This window comes from Dendropsophus ebraccatus, chromosome 8 (assembly GCF_027789765.1).
Source record: "Dendropsophus ebraccatus isolate aDenEbr1 chromosome 8, aDenEbr1.pat, whole genome shotgun sequence".
In the NCBI taxonomy this organism is placed as follows: Eukaryota; Metazoa; Chordata; class Amphibia; order Anura; family Hylidae; genus Dendropsophus; species Dendropsophus ebraccatus.
The window spans coordinates 121,943,273-121,958,988 of NC_091461.1; the positions used below are offsets into that span (position 1 = coordinate 121,943,273).

The following is a 15,716-nucleotide window of genomic DNA, read 5'->3' on the forward strand; positions in this document are numbered from 1 at the left end:
ACACTGAGCGGTACTGCAGGACAGGGGGCGCTGGGGTAATATACATGGCAGCCTATGGACAGACAGACATTACACTGAGCGGTACTGCAGGACAGGGGGCGCTGGGGTAATATACATGGCAGCCTATGGACAGACAGACAGACATTAAACTGAGCGGTACTGCAGGACAGGGGGCGCTGGTGTAATATACATGGCAGCCTATGGACAGACAGACATTACACTGGGGTGGTACTGCAGGACAGGGGGCGCTGGGGTAATATACATGGCAGCCTATGGACAGACAGACATTACACTGAGCGGTACTGCAGGACAGGGGGCGCTGGTGTAATATACATGGCAGCCTATGGACAGACAGACATTACACTGGGGTGGTACTGCAGGACAGGGGGCGCTGGTGTAATATACATGGCAGCCTATGGACAGACAGACATTACACTGGAGCGGTACTGCAGGACAGGGGGCGCTGGTGTAATATACATGGCAGCCTATGGACAGACAGACATTACACTGGGGTGGTACTGCAGGACAGGGGGCGCTGGGGTAATATACATGGCAGCCTATGGACAGACAGACATTACACTGGGGTGGTACTGCAGGACAGGGGGCGCTGGGGTAATATACATGGCAGCCTATGGACAGACAGACATTACACTGAGCGGTACTGCAGGACAGGGGGCGCTGGGGTAATATACATGGCAGCCTATGGACAGACAGACATTACACTGGAGCGGTACTGCAGGACAGGGGGCGCTGGTGTAATATACATGGCAGCCTATGGACAGACAGACATTCCACTGAGCGGTACTGCAGGACAGGGGGCGCTGGTGTAATATACATGGCAGCCTATGGACAGACAGACATTACACTGAGCGGTACTGCAGGACAGGGGGCGCTGGTGTAATATACATGGCAGCCTATGGACAGACAGACATTACACTGAGCGGTACTGCAGGACAGGGGGCGCTGGTGTAATATACATGGCAGCCTATGGACAGACAGACATTACACTGAGCGGTACTGCAGGACAGGGGGCGCTGGGGTAATATACATGGCAGCCTATGGACAGACAGACATTACACTGAGCGGTACTGCAGGACAGGGGGCGCTGGGGTAATATACATGGCAGCCTATGGACAGACAGACATTACACTGAGCGGTACTGCAGGACAGGGGGCGCTGGTGTAATATACATGGCAGCCTATGGACAGACAGACATTACACTGGGGTGGTACTGCAGGACAGGGGGCGCTGGTGTAATATACATGGCAGCCTATGGACAGACAGACATTACACTGGAGCGGTACTGCAGGACAGGGGGCGCTGGGGTAATATACATGGCAGCCTATGGACAGACAGACATTACACTGGAGCGGTACTGCAGGACAGGGGGCGCTGGGGTAATATACATGGCAGCCTATGGACAGACAGACATTACACTGGGGTGGTACTGCAGGACAGGGGGCGCTGGGGTAATATACATGGCAGCCTATGGACAGACAGACAGACATTACACTGAGCGGTACTGCAGGACAGGGGGCGCTGGGGTAATATACATGGCAGCCTATGGACAGACAGACATTACACTGAGCGGTACTGCAGGACAGGGGGCGCTGGTGTAATATACATGGCAGCCTATGGACAGACAGACATTACACTGGAGCGGTACTGCAGGACAGGGGGCGCTGGTGTAATATACATGGCAGCCTATGGACAGACAGACATTACACTGGGGCGGTACTGCAGGACAGGGGGCGCTGGTGCAGCACTAGTTCCGAGGACCCTGCGGTTTCTGCAGCACGTTGCACCCGCCTCCTGCTGTAGAGGAGGGGCGATGACCGGATCCCACATCTCTGATGGATGTCTGCCCGGCTCCTGAAGGGTTAACCCCCCCCCAGTCCTCCCGCAGTTCCTTCAGAGCTGCACTCGTGGAGCTGAGTATCTGTGAGGTCTCTATGGTGCCATGTCCTCCCCCGTGCTGCTGCTGCTGCTGCTGCTGCACCTCTTGGCTCCCTCCCTGCAGAAGAGCCGGGACTTCTACACCTTCAAGGTGGTGAATATCAGGGGCAAACTGGTGTCTCTGGAGAAGTACCGGGGGTCGGTGAGTGCCGCCACACAACCGCTCTAACAATTGCTCTAGAACCTTCATGGATTCTATTAGACTTTATAATCTATCTACATAATGTATAGAACGTTCTAGAACCAAGCTGGACCTGTGCATTACATCTGCTACATAGATCGCTAGAACCTTGCAGTAGATATAGCTAGCTGCTGCATAGAACTTTCTTCTAACCCGTATATAACAACAATCTGCAACACCTAGAACCTTACAATACAGTATCTGTAGAACATCATAGCATTTTCCTTACATAATATTTGCCACATTAACACTTTTCTGTAACAAGCTGGAACCCATATGTAACTCATCTAGAACCTTACAATACAGTATCGTCATAGAATTTTCCTTACATAATACATAGCACTTTTTCCACACCTAGAACCTTGCAGAACTGAATGCAACATTATCGGTTGCACAGAACGGTCCTGTAAGCAGCTGGAACCTGTATTTACCACATCTAGAACCTTGCAATATTGGCACAACATCTCCAGAACACATTTCCTAACCAGGTTTGGGCCTGTACATACCATCTGCTTCATAGAACTCTACACATAGAACATCTATCTACTACTTAAAACTTTGTAGATCCGTCTGCATAGAACATGTTCTATACTAAAAGTAATAGAACCCTGCAATAAATCTGTCTGCACAAAACTCTGTAGCTGCAAAACTACAGCTCCCAGCATACCCGGACAGCCAACGGCTGTCCGGGCATGCTGGGAGCTGTAGTTTTGCAACAGCTTGAGACCACTCAATGGTCTAGAACATTGCATGGAACTTTCCAGCAACTAAATAGCAAATTCTGAAAAGATATATATCACCCTCTATGTCTGTCTGCATGTAAATCTAACATCTGACTCCTGTACTAACCAGCTGTGTGTACCTTCCTCCCTATAGGACGCCCGGCTCATCCATTCCTCCTCTCACACTATCTTGTCAGCTATCCCCAATAAACCAAGGTACTTTATGTCCCGGGCTGTAAAGCTTCTCACTGTGATGTCACCTAGATGTTGCATTGTGCTTGTCTGTTCTTGTCTGAGCACCAAGGGGTTAAGCTGCAATGGAATGAAGCACCCTCCCTCCCTCCAGCAGCCTGTGGACGTGGCATGCGCTGTCATAGAACGTCCAGCACATTGCACTGCAGACTGTGGATACATGTACGGGTTCCATACAGAGTCTCTACCAGCGCCTTGTGTGGGTTGTATTAGTATTTTGCTTCTTCACTTCGAGGAATTTTCTATCAGATAATCTTGATGATCTGTTAATCAGACGTGTTATATTAACCGTGGGGGTCCAGATGTTGTGGCCCCCCAGCAATCCTAAAAATGAGGGAGTTCTGCACTCAGGACCCTGAGAGTACATAATGGGCTCTGCTTCATCATGGGGAGTAAGAAATCTTACAGGCAATAGGAGATAGCAGGGAACTGTTCCTGAAGGAAAAAAAACTCTTTATTGCCACCTAGAGGTAGTTACTGCGTCTGACCCCCATAGAAATTGAAATGGGGTATTCCGGGAACAAGTTCTTTGTTTTTTACATTTCTTTATTAAAGTTATAAAACAGCGTAATATAAGTTTATTAAAGAATTTTTACATTTTTATTTTGAGTAGCAGCAGTTAGGGGTGACACTGCTCTCTGCTGCCACCAATGGCTGCATAAGGAACTGCAGGGCTGCTTAAGACCTTATACTGGAGAAAGCTGTCAGTGTCACTAGTGCTGCATACCCTGATGTCTATATGGTACATGTTACCATTAGCATAGACATCACACTGGGGGGAGCTGTCTGTGTCACTAGTGTTGCAGCCTCCCCCGATGTCTATATATTAAAATGTTACCATTAGAATAGACATTACACTGGGGAGAGCTGTCTGTGTCACTAGTGCTGCATACCCTGATGTCTATATAGTACATGTTACCATTAGCATAGACATCACACTGGGGGGAGCTGTCTGTGTCACTAGTGCTACAGCCTCCATTTATGTCTATATATTACATGTTACCATTAAAGGGGTTGTCCGGCGATAAAAAATTATTCACAGAATAACACACATTACAAAGTTATACAACTTTGTAATGTCTGTTATGTCTGTGAATGGCCCCCTTCCCCGTGTTTCCCCCCCACCCACGCTAGACCCGGAAGTGTGGTGCATTATACTCACCGCATCTCGTGTCGTCCACGGTCTCCGATCCTCAGCAGTGACGTCTTCTTCGGGAGGCCAGTGGATCTTCCCGAGTGCCGGCCACCCTGTGCAGCGTCATCCGAAGCTCAGCCGCGATTGGCTGAGCATAACTGAGCTCAGCCAATCGCGGCTGAGCGGCTGATGACGCGGCCATGTCATCAGCTGCTAAGCCGCGATTGGCTGAGCACAGTTATGCTCAGCCAATCGCGGTTGAGCTTCGGATGACGCTGCAGAGGGCGGCCGGCACTCGGGAAGATCTGCCGGCCTCCCGAAGAAGACGTCACTGCTGAGGATCGGAGACCGTGGTCGGCACGTGACAGGTAATGTATAGCGCACCACACTTCCGGGTACACGGGTGGGGGTGGTGGGACACGGGGAAGGGGGCCATTCACAGACATAACAGACATTACAAAGTTGTATAACTTTGTAATGTGTGTTATTCTGTGAATAATTTTTTATCGCCGGACAACCCCTTTAAAATAGACATCACACTGGGGGGGGGGGGGAGCTGTCTGTGTCACTAGTGCTGCAGCCTCCCCTGATGTCTATATAATATATGTTACCATTAGAATATACATTACATTGGAGGGAGCTGTCTGTGTCACTAGTGCTGCAGCCTCCCCTGATGTCTATATAATACATGTTACCATTAGAATAGACATTACACTGGGGGAGCTGTCTGTGTCACTAGTGCTGCAGCCTCCCCCAATGTCTATATATTACATGTTATCATCAGAATAGACATTACACTGGGGGAGCTGTCTGTGTCACTAGTGCTGCAGCCTCCCCCAATGTCTATATATTACATGTTATCATTAGAATAGACATTACACTGGGGGGAGCTGTCTGTGTCACTAGTGCTGCAGCCTCCCCCAATGTCTATATATTACATGTTATCATTAGAATATACATTACATTGGAGGGAGCTGTCTGTGTCACTAGTTCTGCAGCCTCCCCTGATGTCTATATAATATATGTTACCATTAGAATATACATTACATTGGAGGGAGCTGTCTGTGTCACTAGTGCTGCAGCCTCCCCTGATGTCTATATAATACATGTTACCATTAGAATAGACATTACACTGGGGGAGCTGTCTGTGTCACTAGTGCTGCAGCCTCCCCCAATGTCTATATATTACATGTTATCATTAGAATAGACATTACACTGGGGTAAGCTGTCTGTGTCACTAGTGCTGCAGCCTTCCCTGATGTCTATATAATACATGTTACCATTAGAATAGACATTACACTGGGGAAGCTGTCTGTATCACTAGTGCTGCAGCCTCCCCTGATGTCTATATAATACATGTCTCCATTAGAATAGACATCATGGGAGGCTGCAGCACTAGTTCCACAGACAGCTTCCCCCTAGTGTAATGTCTATTCTAATGGTAACATGTATTATATAGACATCAGGGGAGGCTGCAGCACTAGTGACACAGACAGCTCCCCCAGTGTAATGTATATTCTAATGGTAACATGTAATATATAGACATCAGGGGAGGCTGCAACACTAGTGACACAGACAGCTCCCCCCAGTGTAATGTCTAATCTAATAGTAACATTTATTATATAGACATCAGGGAGGCTGCAGCACTAGTGACACAGACAGCTCCCCCCAGTGTAATGTCTATTCTAATGGTAACATGTATTCTAATGGTAACATGTATTATATAGACATCAGGGGAGGCTGCAGCACTAGTGACACAGACAGCTCCCCCCAGTGTAATGTCTATTCTAATGGTAACATGTATGATATAGACATCAGGGGAGGCTGCAGCACTAGTGACACAGACAGCTCCCCCCCAGTGTAATGTCTATTCTAATGGTAACATGTATTATATAGACATCAGGGGAGGCTGCAGCACTAGTGACACAGGCAGCTCCCCCAGTGTAATATCTATTCTAATGGTAAAATGTATTATATAGACATCAGGATGCATGCAGCAATACTAGTGATATGTAACTGTGTTGAGAGTACTAGAGCTTGGGTTGCCCTGCAGTTCCCTACACATCCATTTGTGGCAGTAGAGAGGACATGTTGCGTCTTACTGCTGCTACTCAATATATATTTTTTTTTCTTCACATTTTTAGGTTTACTATAAAACAAAGCAGGGCTATCAGTCGTCCCAGATACAACCATCTATAGGCGGCTGTTTTGGGGTCTATGTAGATTCCCGGTACACAACAGGGTACCTATAGGTGGCGCTATAAGGACAGGTTCCTGCCTTCACGTACGTTATTTATAGAGTTCCCAGCAGTCATACGGATATAAATGTAATTGTCTGGGAACTCCTGTATATACAGACTTTACCTCATTTTAGGGGATATATTACTGTAAAGGCGGCCCCATAGGCCGTGTCATGTGAACAAACCCTCTAAAAGTGATTCCCTCTTGTGGGACTTTAGCCCTAAAGGGATGTGAAGCCGGGTGACTGGACCCTGTTCATACTGATAACCTCTGCCGCCTAAAGTGCATCTGTCCCTTTAAATATCATTTGAAATCCGCTATATCAGGATACGTGATTGGTGGTCCCCTGGGCTGAGACCCCCTCCGATTACCATGCCGCCTCTTTGGCTCCAGCTCTCCGCATGTCGGAGTGAAGCTGACGTCGGGGCGATCAGGGTGAAGCTATAAGGGCGCAGTGTGCGCTGGAGCACGGCCGCCTCCTCATTCTGACGATCGGTAAAGGTCTAAGATCACAGACGTCCACCGAGAACAACGTCCAACATGTGTCGGGGGGAAATCAGGAGACGTCTAGAGCTGCAGCTCATTCAGCTGTACGCGGTCAGGTCTTCTTCATAGCCGTGCTGCAGGTTTATCCATGAACACAAGCCTGGCATATATCATTATATTATATACAGTCACCATTATAGTACATCTTCATGCCCCTGTGCACCATATTACATCTTCATGCCCCTGTGCACCATATTACATCTTCATGCCCCTGTGCACCATATTACATCTTCATGCCCCTGTGCACCATATTACATCTAGATGCCCCTTTGCACTATATTGCACCTTCATGCCTCTTTGCATTATATTGCACCTTCATGCCTCTTTGCATTATATTGCACCTTCATGCCTCTTTGCACTATATTGCACCTTCATGCCTCTTTGCATTATATTGCACCTTCATGCCTCTTTACATTATATTGCACCTTCATGCCTCTTTGCACTATATTGCACCTTCATGCCTCTTTACATTATATTGCACCTTCATGCCTCTTTGCACCATATTGCACCTTCATGCCTCTTTGCATTATATTGCACCTTCATGCCTCTTTGCATTATATTGCACCTTCATGCCTCTTTGCACTATATTGCACCTTCATGCCTCTTTGCATTATATTGCACCTTCATGCCTCTTTGCACTATATTGCACCTTCATGCCTCTTTGCATTATATTGCACCTTCATGCCTCTTTACATTATATTGCACCTTCATGCCTCTTTGCACTATATTGCACCTTCATGCCTCTTTGCATTATATTGCACCTTCATGCCTCTTTGCATTATATTGCACCTTCATGCCTCTTTGCATTATATTGCACCTTCATGCCTCTTTGCATTATATTGCACCTTCATGCCTCTTTGCATTACATTGCACCTTCATGCCTCTTTGCATTATATTGCACCTTCATGCCTCTTTGCATTATATTGCACCTTCATGCCTCTTTGCACCATATTACATCTTCATGCCTCTTTGCATTATATTGCACCTTCATGCCTCTTTGCACCAGATTGCACCTTCATGCCTCTTTGCACCATATTGCACCTTCATGCCTCTTTGCATTATATTGCACCTTCATGCCTCTTTGCATTATATTGCACCTTCATGCCTCTTTGCATTATATTGCACCTTCATGCCTCTGCACTATATTGCACCTTCATGCCTCTTTGCACCATATTGCACCTTCATGCCTCTTTGCACTGTATTGCACCTTCATGCCTCTTTTCTCCATCTCCCTAGGTGACATTGGTTGTGAATGTGGCCAGTCAATGTGGCTATACCGATGGCCACTACAAGGCGTTACAGAAGCTGCAGCGGGACCTGGGCCCTTACCACTTCAACGTCTTGGGTTTCCCTTGTAACCAGTTTGGACATCAGGAACCAAACAGCGAAAAGGAGATCGATTCTTTTGTCAAAAAGAATTACAACGTTTCCTTCCCCATGTTCAGCAAGATAGCGGTGACCGGGACCGGAGCCAACGCTGCCTTCAAATATCTGACAGGTTAGTAGAGCGGTCGTGGCGGTGACGCGTGTATGTGCCGCGTGGTGTCCAGGAGGATCAGGGGTCGACCAATTAAATGGGCAGTTCAGCAAAAAAAAAAAAATCTTTCCAATCAACTGGTGTCAGAAAGTTGCGGAGATTTGTAATTTACTTCAAATCTTAAGTCTTCCAGTACTTATCAGCTGCTGTATGTCCTGCATGAAGTGCCATATTCTCTCCAGTCTGACACAGTGCCCGGAGTGCCCCTTTATTTTACCATCTCATATATTCTTCTTATTGATATCTTTGCACTTTCTTTCATGTTGTCAGAATCCTTTGGCAAAGAGCCGGATTGGAACTTCTGGAAGTTTCTTGTGGGTCCGGATGGAAAAGTGGTGAATGCCTGGGGTCCCGGCGTCTCTGTGGAGGAGGTGAAGCCTCATGTTATGGACATGGTGCGGAAACTGATCCTGAAGAAGAAAGAAGAACTGTGACACCCGGTGTGTGTGACTGTAACATGGCAGCTCAGGGGATGGGACATAATAAGGAGCCATCAGGCCGTCTTCTTAGAGGCGCCCTCCACCGGTGCAGCACACGGATTGGCTGGTAACGCTGCCATGGAATAGGTGGCTATCCCTGGTAATAGGACAGTGAGAAGCACCGACCATGACTCAAGGATTTCCCAGGATGCTGCAATAAGGAAGCTGTGGAGGCCCGGTGCTGGCTTCACGCCTCATCTTAAAGGGCGTTGACAACCATCACAACACTTTGTTTTTTTAGATTTTTTTTTGTGACCACTAAAATGGCCAAATTTGCTACTAGAACCTTTTCCAATAAAAAAAAAAAGCGAAACTAAATTCCTTGTGTTATTTCGGTGGCGTCTGGGTATTAGATATCGTTCTGGGTTGGCGGCACAGGGGTCAAAGTGCAACCCTCCAGCTGGCGCAAAACTACAGTTCCCATCATGCCTGGAGAGGTAAAGCTTTTTTTTTTTTTTTTTCAAATCAATTGGTGTCAGAAAGTTATATAGATTTGTAATTTACTTCTGCTTAAAAATCTCCAGTCTTCCAGTGCTTATCAGCTGCTGTATGTCCTGAAGGAAGTGATGTATTCTTTCCAGTCTGACACAGTGCTCTCTGCTGCCACCTCTGTCCATGTCAGGAACTGTCCAGAGCAGGAGAGGGTTTCTATGGGGATTTGCTGCGGCTCTGGACAGTTCCTGACATGGACAGAGGTGGCAGCAGAGAGCACTGTGTCAGATTGGAGAGAATACACCACTTCCTGCAGGACATACAGCAGCTGATAAGTACTGGAAGACTGCAGATTCCTAAATAGATGTACATTTACAAATCTGGATAACTTTTGGACATCAGTTGATTAACTTCCTCTGGAGTTCCCCTTTAAAGGAATTCATAAACCTTAAACTTAATTTGGTCAACTATCTGAGCTGATAGAGCCGTGTGGCTGCGCATTACCACTCCGCTCTAGATGGGGGAAACAGGAACGGGGGAGGTTGGGAGAAATAACAGACAAACACTAGAAGGTTATTATAACTATGGATTTGGCCTAACCGTGTGGGATAGAGTCACCCAGACTGTATAGAAGCCATAGTGTCTGCATCCATACAGGAAGCTGTGCTCAGTCTGGGGAACACTGTGCTGTGGCGTCCTATCACAATGCAAGATTGGTGGCCATAGAGACTGGTACATACCCGCTGTCTGTGATGGTGCTCCTCGCTCCTCTTACATAGTAGATATAGAGACTGGTACATACCCGCTGTCTGTGATGGTGCTCCTCGCTCCTCTTACATGGTAGATATAGAGACTGGTACATACCCGCTGTCTGTGATGGTGCTCCTCGCTCCTCTTACATAGTAGATATAGAGACTGGTACATACCCGCTGTCTGTGATGGTGCTCCTCGCTCCTCTTACATGGTAGATATAGAGACTGGTACATACCCGCTGTCTGTGATGGTGCTCCTCGCTCCTCTTACATGGTAGATATAGAGACTGGTACATACCCGCTGTCTGTGATGGTGTTCCTCGCTCCTCTTACATAGTAGATATAGAGACTGGTACATACCCGCTGTCTGTGATGGTGCTCCTCGCTCCTCTTACATGGTAGATATAGAGACTGGTACATACCCGCTGTCTGTGATGGTGCTCCTCGCTCCTCTTACATGGTAGATATAGAGACTGGTACATACCCGCTGTCTGTGATGGTGCTCCTCGCTCCTCTTACATAGTAGATATAGAGACTGGTACATACCCGCTGTCTGTGATGGTGCTCCTCACTCCTCTTACATGGTAGATATAGAGACTGGTACATACCCGCTGTCTGTGATGGTGCTCCTCGCTCCTCTTACATGGTAGATATAGAGACTGGTAGTTTCCCTTCCTTATCGCTGAGGCGGTAGTCGTCCCACAACCCCATTCCTGAATATGTAACTATCATAATAAATAAGGGTGTGAGCAGCAGAGGAAGAAATGAAACTGCAACCAAAGCCGCAGAGCTTGTACACACAATGACTGTGAGGAAATGTCTATGTCAGTGATATACCAGCACCTCATGTGTGCACTTTTGCAACTATTAATTTTATTTCATGCTTGTTTCTCCTAAGAATTTGTTATGGGGCTTTATCTGTCTCCATGGTAACAGACTACATATGTGTAGTCTGATCCTGCACTCTTACATGCTGTAGGTTAGCAAGAAGTGACCTGTTGGTTCCCACCTCTGTGACCCTTGTAATAATACAGTGTAGGGGAGTCCTTCACAGGTTCTTGGACACCAATAGGTGAGTAGTAAGATATAAAAAAAAATAAGTTGCCCCCTAGGGGACAAGTTATTTTATGTTGGAGTACCCCTTTAAGCTCAGTCTGTCTCTAGTAGCTGAGACAGCAGGAAAAAAGAAGAAAGAGTCTGGACTGTTCACATTCCCCAGAGGGTCCACGTTGTCCCTAAAAGGTAAATCAAGACTTTACTCACCACCCATAAAGTAGATTGCCACCTTTTCGTGTGCCTTCGACTATATTTACCCATTGTTCCTCATGAATGTGATCCCCCTCCCCCCCCATATTGTCATCTTCATCGGACGCAGTACATTGCTTAGTGTAACCCTTTACTTTCTGGGATGATGCTGCTGTTTCTTTCCTTTCTGCTCACATAGCATCTTGCAAACACAGTGCATCAGTACTCTTGTGGACTATAACAGGGGTGAGAGGACTAACATCCCTAACGCCCTCAAGGGTTAATGTAAGGGTAATAAAAATCTGACAGGAACCTTAGTGGGACAGAAAATAATAAATCTAAAAAAATAATAATAAAAAATGATGACATAGGAAGAACTCGATGCGCTCAGTCATGGCGCTGGCGAAGCGGCGGGGGCGCCTGACCTATATTATTAAGTGACTTGTAATTAGTGATAGATTTCCCATAGGATGCTGGGAGTCTCCGCTATAATATTAGTCCATCACAGTATAAGATACGGTACTCCATGTACATGTTATTGAGGGCGGGGCAGGCAGCCATCTGCGGGACGACTTATATTAATAGAGCAGATGATACGGCTGATCCGCGATCACAACATCCTGATTACTTGTATTGATCCAATTTAAGAAAACGCAAAAAACCTATTTATAATTAACCGTCTCCATGGTAACTGGGCCTGATGCTGAAATCTGTCAATGAGGCGGGAAGGGGGGGCACCATGGTCCAGCACCACCACCATACAGCGGCAGGCCTCCATGACAGCCACCATGTCCCGACACCACCATACAGCGGCAGGCCTCCATGACAGCCACCATGTCCCGACACCACCATACAGCGGCAGGCCTCCATGACAGCCACCATGTCCCGACACCACCATACAGCGGCAGACCTCCATGACAGCCACCATGTCCCGACACCACCATACAGCGGCAGACCTCCATGACAGTCACCATGTCCCGACACCACCATACAGCGGCAGACCTCCATGACAGTCACCATGTCCCGACACCACCATACAGCGGCAGACCTCCATGATAGTCACCATGCCACACCACCACCATACAGCGGCAGACCTCCATGATAGTCACCATGTCCCGACACCACCATACAGCGGCAGACCTCCATGATAGCCACCATGTCCCGACACCACCATACAGCGGCAGACCTCCATGATAGTCACCATGCCACACCACCACCATACAGCGGCAGACCTCCATGACAGTCACCATGTCCCGACACCACCATACAGCGGCAGGCCTCCATGATAGCCACCATGTCCCGACACCACCATACAGCGGCAGGCCTCCATGATAGTCACCATGTCCCGACACCACCATACAGCGGCAAGCCTCCATGATAGTCACCATGTCCCGACACCACCATACAGCGGCAGGCCTCCATGACAGCCATCATGCTCCAGCACCACCATACAGCGGCAGACCTCCATGACAGCCACCATGCTCCAGCACCACCATACAGCGGCAGACCTCCATGACAGTCACCATGTCCCGACACCACCATACAGTGGCAGGCCTCCCTGACAGTCACCATGTCCCGACACCACCATACAGCGGCAGACCTCCATGACAGTTACCATGTCCCGACACCACCATACAGTGGCAGGCCTCCCTGACAGTCACCATGTCCCGACACCACCATACAGCGGCAGACCTCCATGACAGTTACTATGCCCTGACACCACCATACAGCGGCAGGCCTCCATGACAGTCACCATGTCCCGACACCACCATACAGCGGCAGGCCTCCATGACAGTCACTATGTCCCGACACCACCATACAGCGGCAGCCCTCCATGACAGTCACCATGCCCCCTGGATAGTGGATCCTGTATAAACCTAGCTAACAATACAAATTGCCACTTATCATTTTTTAGGCACAAATTATAGTCTTGAAAGGAGTTGCCCTTTAATCCGGATAGCATATTATCATTAAAGGGATAGTTCACAAAAAAAAAAATTCTTTCATATTAACTGGCGCCAGAAAGTGCCAGAGATTTGTAATTTACTTCTGTTAAAAAATCTCCAATCTTCAAGTACTTATCAGCTGCTGTATGTCCTGCAGGAAGTGGTGTATTCTCTCCAGTCTGACACAGTGCTCTCTGCTGCCACCTCTGTCCATGTCAGGAACTGTCCAGAGCAGCAGCAAATCCCCATAGAAAACCTCTCCTGCTCTGCAAATTGGGAAAAAAAATACCACTTCCTGCAGGACATACAGCAGCTGATAAGTACTGGGGGACTTGAGATTTTTTTAATAGAAGTTAATGACAAATCTCTGGCACTTTCTGGCACCAGTTGATATGAATGAAAAAAAATAAATAAATTGGTGAACAATCCCTTTAACCATGAGGCTAGACTATGGATACCCTCCATCTCCCTGATTCTTCCTGTCTCTTTGGTCCTTGCTGTGCACTTGTCACATATTGTATTACTGTCATAAGTAGGAGCTTAGCGCAGATGGAAGCTCTTGTAATAATGGAGACTGGTGACAGCTTTTAATAATTCTCATCGATCCCATCTAAGAAGGTTGTTATTAGACTCCAGAGTCTTGGGACGGATCTTGGCAGCTCTGAGAGCGTCTATCTAGCAGCAGATACATCACCTTGTAATTAGATATATATATATATATATATATATATATATACACACATAGCCTTCTAGCATGACATTGGTTTTGTGAGCAGCTCGATGGTCCTGACTCATACATCCAGATATCTCAGAAAACCAAAGAGGGTTTGTACATTACTTATTGTCAGGTTATTCGGTGTGGGAACACAGGCTGATACTCACCCCTCCCTGATCCTGTCTGTGTCCTGGCATCTTCCCCTCCACTGCTCCCTCTAGTGGCCATCATGTGATCGTAAGAGGTTGCAGTGCAGCTGAAGATACCGGGCCGGGACACAGCCAGGAGCAGGGAGCGGTAAGGGTTAAATCCTCACAGAGGAGCAGCTGCAGGACATCCGTCAATTTGACAGGAGTTCTGCTGCTCTGCAGTAAGCAGCAATCTATATGAGTAGGTTAACGTGCGTTTACCCAGAGAGATTTTTTCTGACAGATTTTTGAAGCCAAAGCCAGGAATGGATTTGAAAAGAGGAAAAATCTGTCTTTCCTTTATGACCTGTTCTTAGAAAGTTATATAGATTTGTAAATTACTTCTATTTAAAAAAAATATCCAGTCTTCCAGTACTTATCAGCTGCTGTATGTTCTGCAGGAAGTGGTGTATTCTCTCCAGTCTGACACAGTGCTCTCTGCTGTCCATGTCAGGAACTGTCCAGAGCAGGAGAGGTTTCCTATGGGGATTTGAAAACGATTTTCGCTGGACAACCCCTTTAATAGAAGTAAATTACAATTCTCTTGCACTTTCTGGGACCAGTTAATTTGAAAGAAAAAAAAATATTTGTGACCTACCCCTTTAAGTGATATTTTCATACTTGGAGTTTTACTTGTCAAATTAAATATTTTTGCAAACAAATTCATGACAGATGACAGGGAAGAGGAAAGAAGTTTGATAAGTGGGGAAGGAAGCATTTTTTGTCTGATAAGATATATTACAAAGTTTCTTCTATTCTATTGATCTGTACAATGTTTTTGTTCAATTTGTGCAATTACTCTGCCTGTAAGAGGAGAAGGGACAATGTATGCAGACACAAGGGCGCATACACAGCGGCCATCACTAGTCTCATTGGATGCAGACAGGTGACCATGCTTACTCTCCTGCCCTCATCTTACCTCTTATTCAGTCTCTTCTCCCTCTGGTGCCGCTTGGGGTTTTTTAATATGTTGGAAGAATCTCCAGCAGCGTCTGGTGAGGCGCAGACAAAGGACTCTCCAGCTTCTATTACACTGGAGCAGCGTGCTTCATCCCGACTCCGTCCTCTCATAGAGGAATCCTAGCAGGGGTCCCGCACGTCTCATATTGCTTCAATTATGGGAGTCATAGAAAGTGCAATCGGGCTGTATTATTCCTGATATCAGGCGACACATAAACTTATACATTAGGTCTCTTCTTAATGGGAATCGCTTCTTATTATTGAGGTTTTTATAGTCTGAGAAGACGGGATACAATGTAGACAACAAGCGTTCTTGTTTCTATTGCAAAGAACGTGCAAATTCAATGTGACCGTTGCCCAAGGCCTGATGTGACCCCAGCACCCCAGTCCTGTAAGACACCAAGACCATTGAGCCACCGTGCTAACCAC

General features: G+C 47.0%; 1 protein-coding gene across 2 annotated transcripts; it reads left to right on the forward strand.

Annotated features, from left to right (window-relative positions):
* Positions 1-1,809: 1,809 nt before the first annotated feature.
* GPX7 (glutathione peroxidase 7) lies at positions 1,810-9,350 on the forward strand. Of its 2 annotated transcripts, none has more exons than XM_069981618.1 (3): positions 1,810-2,098; positions 8,270-8,531; positions 8,841-9,350. In XM_069981618.1, the coding sequence occupies exons 1-3, from the start codon at positions 1,961-1,963 to the stop codon at positions 9,002-9,004; spliced, it is 564 nt and encodes a 187-aa protein (XP_069837719.1). In that variant the 5' UTR covers positions 1,810-1,960; the 3' UTR covers positions 9,005-9,350. The 2 variants fall into 2 exon arrangements, with proteins under 2 accessions (XP_069837719.1, XP_069837720.1); XM_069981619.1 differs by lacking the exon at positions 1,810-2,098 and adding an exon at positions 3,253-3,310.
* Positions 9,351-15,716: the final 6,366 nt, after the last annotated feature.

Coding starts and splice junctions, on each gene's coding strand:
- GPX7 (XM_069981618.1), top strand. CDS start 1,961: ATGTCCTCCCCCGTGCTGCTGCTGCTGCTGCTGCTGCACCTCTTGGCT. Junction 2,099..8,269: donor TGGAGAAGTACCGGGGGTCG/GTGAGTGCCGCC, acceptor CCATCTCCCTAG/GTGACATTGGTTGTGAATGT. Junction 8,532..8,840: donor TGCCTTCAAATATCTGACAG/GTTAGTAGAGCG, acceptor TCATGTTGTCAG/AATCCTTTGGCAAAGAGCCG.